This window comes from Notolabrus celidotus, chromosome 5, assembly GCF_009762535.1.
Source record: "Notolabrus celidotus isolate fNotCel1 chromosome 5, fNotCel1.pri, whole genome shotgun sequence".
NCBI classification, from domain to species: Eukaryota; Metazoa; Chordata; class Actinopteri; order Labriformes; family Labridae; genus Notolabrus; species Notolabrus celidotus.
The window spans coordinates 23,589,723-23,600,497 of NC_048276.1; the positions used below are offsets into that span (position 1 = coordinate 23,589,723).

General features: G+C 39.4%; 1 protein-coding gene across 1 annotated transcript in view; it reads left to right on the forward strand.

Annotated features, from left to right (window-relative positions):
• Positions 1-5,293, forward strand: part of sptbn4a (spectrin, beta, non-erythrocytic 4a) — a 36,665-nt gene extending 31,372 nt beyond the window's left edge. The window contains exons 15-19 of the mRNA XM_034682860.1: positions 137-197; positions 284-552; positions 2,414-2,584; positions 2,718-2,760; positions 4,957-5,293. Coding sequence (XP_034538751.1) covers positions 137-197; positions 284-552; positions 2,414-2,584; positions 2,718-2,760; positions 4,957-5,256 — 844 coding nt within the window. The 3' untranslated portion in view covers positions 5,257-5,293. The remainder of the gene's footprint in view (positions 1-136; positions 198-283; positions 553-2,413; positions 2,585-2,717; positions 2,761-4,956) is intronic.
• Positions 5,294-10,775: the final 5,482 nt, after the last annotated feature.

A 10,775-nucleotide genomic window follows, 5' to 3' on the forward strand; every position in this document is an offset into this window, starting at 1 on the left:
GTCGTGCTGTGACAGTTTCACAAAATTTGGCACTCAGTTTGCCTCGTCAGCTGCATCCAGTGTGATCCTAATGATTTTTAAGGTCATGTAATGATGTGTTGACTGTTTGGGTGACTCATGTCTGTTGCAAATGCAGGGACAAGAGATCGACTATGGCAGAGATTGTAGAACAGGTCCAGGAGAGAGAAGCAGCAACTGTGAGTTACCGAACATACAATGTAGCACTATAGTACTGTTAGTTAATTTTTCCTGTCTTACGCTCTCTATTTCTCTGCTTCCCCAGGCACGAGGAGAGCCTTACCGCCCTCCTAGCAGCCTCTCTGCACCCGTGACTCGTTTTGACGGACGTCCTCGTGCCAGAGACAGACCCAAACCAAGGAGGAGGCCTCGTCCAAAAGAGCCCGAGGAGACGAGACGTTCTCGCTCAGCTCCTGCTACTGGTGCCCCAACAACCCCACAGCCACCTTCACACACTGCCCAAAATGAAGGTTTCCTCTACCGCAAAAAGGCGACCACCTCTGACCTTGAAGCTCAGCAGAGGAGTCCAAACAGGTACAGCACATCAAAACAGACATGGTGTAAGCAGAAAATGTTTAGCAGTAAAGCAGTGTGTGTTTGGGGTGCAATGAGAGATACTCTATCTTTATTGGAGTTGACTGACTAATCCTAGCCTTTCAAAGACATAACACAAGAGAAAAAGTGTAAAAACAGTGTGTTTGACTGAAAATAAAGTGAACAGTGAATGTCTGGATGAACAACCTATTTGATCACTACATTCCCCACTGTTAAACAGCAGCTAACACTTGCATTCAACCCTGAAATGTTGATGGTTATCCTTTGTTTACAACTCAAAAGCTAGATCACTATATTATGAGAGCTTTTCAGCCTCCCACCTTGGCTGCTGAGTCAGAGCGTTATGCGTAGGGTCGTCCAACATTTTGAGAACTTTTCAATACCCTGTCCTTTAAAACAACACAACATTTTTTATTTTTACCATTGGTAGTATTGAAAAGCACCAAAGCCTATGGAAAAAGCAGATCTTCAGTCATGTTTTTGACCTGCAAATAGTGGCATAGAGAGAGACAGATGGCAGCTGTGCTGTTATTCGACAGAGAGAAAATAAAAAAGAAAGAGTGTTGGTAAAGGAGACTAAGCAATGAAAAGTTGTTGTAAGATTTTTCACGCTCCACAAATCTTCAAAACATGTCCACGTCGCCGCATGATGCACATGAAGGTGCAGGATTTAGTTTGTTTGCTGTTGAAGTTGCTCTTCTTCTTGTCTGCTATGTGTCTCTCTGCTCCACCCTCTGTCACAGACTCTACATTGCTCACTGTTCTCATTTGCAGTTCTGCCTTTTTTTTTTTTTATCTTCCCTTCCTCCGTCTCAAAGATGCCCACGTAACGTTTATGTCTGTTTAAGACAGAGAGCAGAAGAGAGAGACAGTGATGCCAACTTTTGGACTGTTGGCTCTGTGCTCAAAACCACTTTACTAAAGCAGACGCCCATAAAATGTCCAAAATAAGAACATTTGAAAACACAGAGAGCACACGTTGTGCAGACACACACAGCACCAAACACTTTTTCTGGATCATGAATGATAACTAAGAGGGAATATTTCCTTTTTTTTTTTTTATAATTAGTATTTTATTGATTTTTACATAAGACTTATCACATTTGGGTGAAAATCGAATATCTCTTTTTTTTTTTACATGAAACAATATATAAATAAAATAAGAAGAATATAAATGAACAGATAGATTAAAATAAACACTTTTAACTAATAATAATTGAAACCAAAACCCACAGTTGAACATAGATTAAAAGAACAACCGCAATAAGAAAAAAATAAAAAATACACCATGATCCACCCCATGTAATAGAAGCAGTACACTACTATACAGTATGTGTGCCTTAGTTCAAGCTCAATTCCCATTACCAATATATTTCAAATAGTCTCCCCACTTTGCCACATAATTGAGTAATTGGGAATAATTGGGAATATTTTGCCTTTTATTACTACTAACAGTATGACAAATGTTGGTCTGTGATCAGTCTGTGATCACAGTCTGTGTCTGTGATAAGCACAATTTGCAGGTCAAAAATCTAAAAGAACTAAATTAATCAGTTTTGATGTCCATGAGCTCATGTTTTGATACGATATTGTATTGTCTGATATTGTGACAACTCTAACTAGGTGTAAATAAGGTGAAGGCCAACAGGTATCTATAGGGCTTAACATAGTTATGTTTTGGTGTTTTTTACAGGCAGCCTGGTTTCCCTACTGATATATTTAACCACTTAATTGATAGAAGAAAAGTGCATGTAAATAACCTGACAAAAAGGACAGATCCACTTATATCCAGAAATGTGTTGAATCTTAATCTGTTCAATGTGTTGCTCTAACTTTGCAGCAAGTCCTGGGTGAACGTATACTGTATTCTGAAAGATGGAAAGCTGACCTTCTACAAGGATGCTAGAAACCACACCGTAACGTACAACGAGGAGCCTTCGGTTGACCTCAGCATCTGCTCATTCGATCCTACAATGGGATACAAGAAGAAGAAAAATGTCTTCATCCTTAAGTAAGGAGATGTTTCATCATTTGCATTTTTGGAAGAAACTGACTGTTTATACTGTGTTTATCCAGATTTGAGAGATAAATAGGATAAGAGGATAAGAGAAACTAATACTCCCTGTTGATTTTCTCTGAAACAGATTAAATGATGGAAACAACTTTGCGTTCCATGCAAAAGATGAGGTAAGAACATTTGAATTTAATACTTGTTAGACTTAATATATTAAGACACTATTAAAGATACCTTCATGTAGGTCTGTGCAGATATGAGCCATTTAAAAGGAGCCTGGGGATTAAATTTATATCTATATAATCAACAGATTTAAATGTACTACTTACCCCTGTTAGAGTAACATTAGCAAGGAACCGTTTTCAAAACTGCCTTTTATCCTAGCAGTATGTACTGATTTGGCCAAAATTCAGTATGTAGTAAGTAGTATGTGAATAAGAGCAAAATCTGCAGTATGCCAAAACTCCCCGGATGTCTACTGATTGGGGAAAATTTAACAGTATGCATCGGACCAGTCTGACTCTCGTACTGTTTCCCACAATGCACAGCGCTCGTTCCGCTTTTTATTTTCTCTTCTATTTTGGTGGCGGAACTCAGTTTTTAGTGGCTGTGAAAATTATTAAATTCCATATAAACCACTTCTTAACTTTTTAGATCATAAGTGATGCTAAAGAAGCAGTTTCTCTATCAACTTGGCCGATGTTTACTTCTGCATTCCGAAACCGGAAATCCAGTGACGTCTGGCTCAGCGTACTGCAACACAGATCAAACAGAACAGTCAGACTGCATACTAAATTCAAATGCAGTACGTAGTAGGCAGTACCTACTACATTAGTAGGTAGTATTTAGCAGGCTGTTTCGAAGATAGCCAAAGTGTCATTTACAAGCCTTTGTAATGCTCCCTCCCTCCGTAGGAACCAATAAGCTTGTAGCAAAGAAAGCACTGAGATACAGGTCTTGCAAGAACCTGCACCAACTGCACTGTGCAAAAGAACTCAAACTTTACCAAGTTTATTCTTGTAACTTCAAGGCATATCTTATTTCACCTAACAAAAGCAGAAATAAATCTGATTTCAAGTAAGTTCATAAGTAAAAAAGCAGCAAAAACAAACAATTTTGGATATGTTTCTCAAAATAAGTATTAGATCTTGTCTCAAGAAACTTTTGTTTGCTTCATTGGAGACCATATTTACTCATTAGGAACAATAAAGTCTTTAATTTTGGCATATAATTTTTTTAAATGTGAATTATTTCTAAACTTGACAGGTTAATGTGTCTTTCTGTCACGTATTATACTTAAATAAAAGGGGAGGACCTAAAATGCAGTCTTAAGTAAAATGGTTTAATAAACAAAAAAAATGAGATACACAAAAACTTACTTATAACAAAATCCACAGGAAAAACTAGACAGCACAAGGAACACAGGAAGACTCAATGTACTGACATAAGGAGAGGGGAAACAGAGAAACTTAACACACCAAGGGTAATCAACACAGGTGTGCCACAAGACAGGTGAATCTAATGAGTGTAATCAAACAGGAGGGAAGCACACAAGGGCAGGAAGTAAAAATAAATCAGACACACAGGGCACAAGTAATCCAAAATAAAACAGGAAACACTGAGACTGAACTTAGAAACTCAAGTGAAAATACATGCACAAGGAATACAAGAATACAAGACATGAAACACAGGGAATAATAACTGATAACTGAAATACACAACATGAAAATACAGAACAAAACAGTGTTAGACTTTAACACACTAAAACGTCCATATTTCTACAAGTTTGATTGAATGAAAATAAATATTTAATTGATGCCTATCTGGTCCACTGCGGTCACGTTGATCACTGGTTGTCATGCCGTGAGGTCTATCATTTTAAAGTTAGTTGAAGCAAGGAATCATTGGTTATTTTTTCCTCCCTCCTTGGAAGGATGGTCGTGTGTATCCTAAAGGAGATATAAAAGGAAGCAATGAAGCTCCTTTCCTTGTCATTTAGAGACCTCAAACAGCGCTTATCATGGCTGACACTTTCACACTCTCTGAAGCAAGCCCCAAGTGGACACTCAAGGAACTGCAGATTTAGCACTTACTCATTGGCTTCCATTTTTCATCACCTGAGGTTTCTGCTTGAACACACAACAGCAACAACCGCAGACAGGGAGGGAGAACACACACACACACACACACACACACACACACACACTGCAAAACTGACGTCTCAATGTTAATCAGTTTGAACTGTTTGAATCGGATTTGTCTATCCATTGAAATCTAGAAGTTTTAATCTGCAACAAGATTAACGTGCAAAGATAGAGTTGATACTTGGGAGAAAGATACAAATGTTTTTCTTGTTCTGGTCTCTGCAGGAGGACATGAAGGCCTGGACTTCAAACATCACCACCTGTATAGATGAGTACGAAGCCATGGCCATTTGGGACAAGCCAGGCACTTCGTCCATGGACCCCGACCACTCTGAGAGGAAAGAGAAGTCGGAGGGGGACGCGGATGCCAGGTCAGAGAGGTCCGAGCTTGCCGAGGGGGAGGAGAGGTCTGAGAAAGAGAGGTCAGAGAAAGGGGACGGCTCGGAGAAGTTAGACACGTCAGAAATCGCCGACAAATTGGAGGGCGGGGCGGGGGGCTCCAGCACGTCTGGAAAGAGCAAATGAGGAGCCCCCCTTTGTGTTTTAACATTACTCACTGACTAAAGGCGTAGGAGGTGGTGGGTGGGAGGGAGGGAGGGATGGATGGAGAGCATGTGCAGCTAGATTTGCAGACCCTCAGTCACAGAGCTGGAACACACTGAGACCCCTGATGGTCCTTGGACTGACTTGTTGTGACTGTGACAGACTAACCTCTCAGCCCCTCCCCCTCACCCAGGCAATACATCAGTGCTTGCATTGTGCCACCTGCTGGTGGAGAGGAGGTGGGATCAGACAGACAGACACAAAAACAGACAGACTCCAGCAAGTGATCCCAGGAATTAGCCACTGTCACGTCCCATCGTCGATCGTTCAATCTCTTGGATTCACAGCATCTTTCTGTATGTATCTTTGACTGATAATGTAATGCTCTGTCTAGCTAGACAAAAACCAGAGAAGTGGTGAATGAAATGTTTCACAATACTACAAAAAAAAACAAGGAAAAAATGTTTTTTGAAGCAATATACTTTTTTATTTCTTCTCTTTGTTAAAGAGAGAAAAGGGAAACAGAAATAATTGCAAATGTGAACTCTATGATTTGTCACCTCCACGTAAGCTTACTCCAGGCAGTTGTGCACCTTAGACACTTGACACATCTGTATACTAATCATAAAGACATTTAATCCCATCACACGGCTAGCTTTGAATCATCTTAATATAAAGGAATGCTGGTGTTACCCACCTGACTTCATTGGTGTCAATGAAACACATTTCTACTCTTTCTTTTCTGTTTTTAATATAATTATTATTTGTCCACAACAAGTCATGTCAAGAAAAGAGCGTTCATTCAAATTCTAACCTGAGGTGTGTTCAAAGTGACACTAAGCCTATGTGACACAATGCCTTTGTATACATGACAAAAATCAGAACATTGCATGGAATAGTCTATTAGTGCACCTGTTAAACTTGCCTATATTTTTTTTTTCTTGAAATAATTTGGGCGGTTTTTGGAATTGCAATAATTTAATGTGAGTGGGGAGAAAGTCCAGATGTAAGCGTGACAAAATAAGAGTGTCTTCTTTCCACAGTAAGCATGAGAAGAAAAGGTGTGGTGTCTTTTTTGGGGGGGCTTGATCTGTAACATGAATTAAGAAGCCAAATGGCCCCTCTGCTGTTTGTACTGTATTACTGCGATTTCTTTTCCACAGAATGTACTGACTCCAGCTCTGAAATGTTCAATCACCACCCAGTTTGTGGTGCCCAAAATTGTAAAAACCCTGAAGCAGTTCACTGGGAGTTCAAGCTCTCTGTACCCTGTGTGTTTTTAAGTTCAGACTGATTGGAAACCTCTCCATCAAAGGCAAGTTAAATGTAAAACTGTCATGATTCAAGTCATGAATTGTATATACCTATCTTTGTATGTATACCAATAAATCCTGTGCTCTAATAAAAACAATACTCTGAACTGAAATGGGTAAAATTAAAACATTTGTATTAATCCACAAATAAAAACAATCATCACTCTGATATATTAATGTTTATTACATTTAAACGAAAAATATGCAAATTAGGAGTCACTATTAAATATCATAGTGTATATACGCACACCAGTATCTAGTTGTATGAAACACCTTTTACCAGGGAAGAGCAGCAGGACATACTGTAGGTATGCTTGTTGTATTTTTATAAGCCTATATTTATTCATATCAGAGTCAGGAGTTGCCCCGCAGCCCCAATAAGAAACTTGTAATAATAGCTGATTGAGTAGTCTGTGTGTCTGTGAGAGGTGTGCTAAATTTATATATTACAGACCAGAAAAAATCTACTATAGCCCGGGCAGTTAAGTGCAGGCCGCCCTGGAGAATCTAACTAACTGGTGACTAAAGTGACGTACAGTATACTGTGATCACAGAGACGAACAGGCATTATTAGTCTGCTTATTGTTTGTCATTTATGTCAGATCTTTTTCAGTACTGGGACAATTAATGTGAGTAAAAGTGGCAAATTCTATGGAAGCCCTGAGAGGCAAGTGAGAAAAAAAAATCTAAGATCTAAATTATTTTCTAACTTTCTGGTGAGAGCGATTCACCAGGATAAACTGCCTTTTTTTTCATCTGTGAAACATGCAAGAAAAAAGTTAGCCAGTTTGGAAAAATTGTCTTCATTTAGTCATATTTGCTAGAGTGTTTGTTTGTTTAATATACATTTAGACACAAGAGGCTGAAGGGCACCACAATCCATTTTCTAAATAGGATGGGAGGCTTTTATGTCAACTGGAGCTGTGTTCAGACCCAGGGAAGCTTTTTTTTGTGCAAGGAAATGATGCATGTTAGTTGAAAAAATTCAACTTAAGCGAGGACATTTGAACAATGTGTTTATTTCATTTGTGGGTAGTGAAATCAAATCGCAGTAAAAGCTGAAGTTTAGTTCTGCTTCAAACTGCTGTCGTACGTAAGATTCCAGCCAACCTGTGACTTGAACACAAATCCAATCAAAAAGTCATACACCGTAAAAAGAAGAACAGGAGATGCAAAGCTAAAACACACCCTGATAGTTGGTGCTAATCTGATAAATAGTGCTCCAGGTTGAGCTGAAATGAATGGAGACTGTTCCTGGAGTCGGCAGTGAACTAAGCGTTGTCTTAATAATGAACTTAAACAAGATTGTGATTAGTTCCTTGACATGTCTCAAATATTTATGGGTTTGCTGTGAAACACAAATAATTACGTTTAATAATGCCAACTCATCCGGATAACACATCACAATTTCAGCTTCGCTTTTTTTTTTGAGACCATTTCTTAAGCATTATTGAGTATGGGACAGTGGATAGAGTAGGAAACACTTGTGAGAGAGTTGGGGATGACATGAAGTAAAGGGCCCCCACTCTGAGGGCTGTAGCCTCTGTACATGGTGCACATTAAACCACTTTACTTTATGTCTACACTGCTATAACTCAAAACTAGCATCCAAAAAACTTTGGTAAATTTAGCTTACACCATTGTCATTTTATTTACTCATTACAATAAAGTTAGGTCTTATTTTCGGCTTGTATTTTTGCCGTGCAAACACACCATTACAAGGGAGCCTTATCTTCTACAAAAAAAAAGTTCTGCTTGAACATTTTTCTCAGATGGAAAAAGAGGACTTACAAAATTACACAGTATTCATATTTATGCACTTACTCTTTTTTGTAACTTTTTCATGGTCACAACCACTAAAGAACTTAAAAAGAATATGCAGGCACAAACATTTTCTTAGGTTTTAAAGTATGGATAAGATAAAAGACAGAAAACATGTCAACAGAAATAGTTTTCAATCTTGCCACTCAGGGCTTCTGTAGATTAAGTCACAAACGGGACAGACAAAGAGGTGGACAAACACAAGCTGCACAGACAGCAGCTGAGACTTTCTTCAAATGTACTTTTTGCCCCTTCCATCCTTCCAAATTGCGCCTCTAATATGTACAAAAAAAAAAAAAAAGACAAAGAGAGAGTCTTCCTTTCTATAAAACACCCAAAGTTTCACTCAGATGCAGCCGTATTTGAATTCACTGACTTGAGGATTGTAGTGACAGTGTTTCTGTATCTGTCTGTATCACTGCAGCCTTCAATGAGCTGAATGAGAATAGATAAGCTATGTAATGATGTGAATGTTATTCTCATTTTGTCAGTCACTGTTTGTTTTTACATAAGTGCCATGTCATGCAGATTGCTGAAACAGGGGTTCAGAGGAGAGAAAGAACAATTGGATGTTGAATCTTGAGTAACGTCTGACAGTGAGCCTGTCATTGCAATACACATTTTTTTCACTGAAATAGCTGTAGTATTTTCATGTGGCTGTAATTGTTCTGATTCATCGCTCATGGCAGATATTTAGCCCGCATCACCATGTGCGTTTTAACTGTTTGCTTACCATCACTTTTATGAAACACAAAGGGGGAAAATTTTTCCACTATGTTATAACAGTAACAGTCAGAATTCAATAGGCAGCATAAACCGTGACTGAAGAAAAAAATATTGTGCAAACTTTGTTTCCTTCATTGATGGTCTTACAAGTGTGTATGTCTTTGTTACTTTACATTACAACTTGCTGCTATGACATTAAATAAACCTCCAAACCTGCTAATGCAAACTTGACGTGAAATTGATGTGGACACATGCTGGTCACACACACACAAACACCAAAAAACAGACTTTTAACACGTTCTCTGCTCAAATGCACACTTTTAAAGATGCATTAATAGAAAATGGAAAGTGTTGGGTACATGGGGAGACAGTGGGGCAATGTAAAGCCAAGGGAAGAGGGTTCAAGCCAATTCAAGTGCTTCTGGGTCAAAGACTGGGTGTCTGTACATGTGACACACATTCCAACCATCAACCTTATAAAATGGACATAGTCTCAGTAATGTCACCCATTGGTTTCTGAAGATATGGATGATGCAAGTCCCCATTTTCAAAATTCTGACTCAACCTAACTGTAGGTCAACCTAAAAGGAAACAAAGAGGTGGAACTAAGTCAGGCCTTAACAGCTACATTACATCCGTCTGTAAGTCAACTTGACCGCGCCCTTATGCCCATTTACACACAACTCATAGGAGGGGATTCTCTGAGAATGGATTGCAGCCATTAATAGCACACCCAATTACACATCAGGGCTGCACGGTGGTGCAGTGGGTAGCGCTGTTGCCTCACAGCTAGAAGGTTCCTGGTTTGAATACCCGGCCGGGCAGGTGCCTTTCTGTGTGGAGTTTGCATGTTCTCCCCGTGCATGCGTGGGTTCTCTCCGAGTACTCCGGCTTCCTCCCACAGTCCAAAAACATGCTTACCAGGTTGATTGATCACTCTAAATTGCCCGTAGGTGTGAGTGTGTGTGTGAATGGTTGTCTGTCTCTCTGAAGTTACCTTGCCTTCCGCCCAAAGCCAGCTGGGATATGCTCCAGCCCCCCGTGACCCCTAACGGGATAAGCGGTCAAGATGATGGCAGGATGAATTACGCATCATTGGCCCCAGCTATCTGCCCCTTCTCAAATTCACAAAGCAGATTGCTCTAATGGTACAAAATGTTAAGTTCTGTAGCTCTGTTTGCTCACGTTCAGCAGGCACAAAAGCTGCACAATCCATCAGTGAATCAGGCCCTGAGTCTCAATATCTTCCGATGAGTTCAGTACAGCACATAGGGATAAAAAAAATAATTCTAAAATCAAAACTATTTTATGAAAAAGGCTGTAAACATGTTTAATTCTGATGTAGGAATTTTTGTGTAGGCGCTCTTGGCTTTTGCAGCCAGCCTCAAGTGGACACTCAAAGAACTGCAGTGCAGCTTTTACCACTTCTTCTTGGGCTTCTTTTTCAACACTGGAGGTTGCTGTTTGGCTCTAACTACTGGGCTAAACCAACACCCAAACTACTGTACACTGTCTAAAAACTTTAATACTACAAACATGATTATGTTCATTAAACTGTATAACTTCTGCCAGTATCTGTCAGTGGAAATATCCCTTTGATACTGTCTCATTAAGTCTGTTCAGTTGTTGATTTTGTTGTTG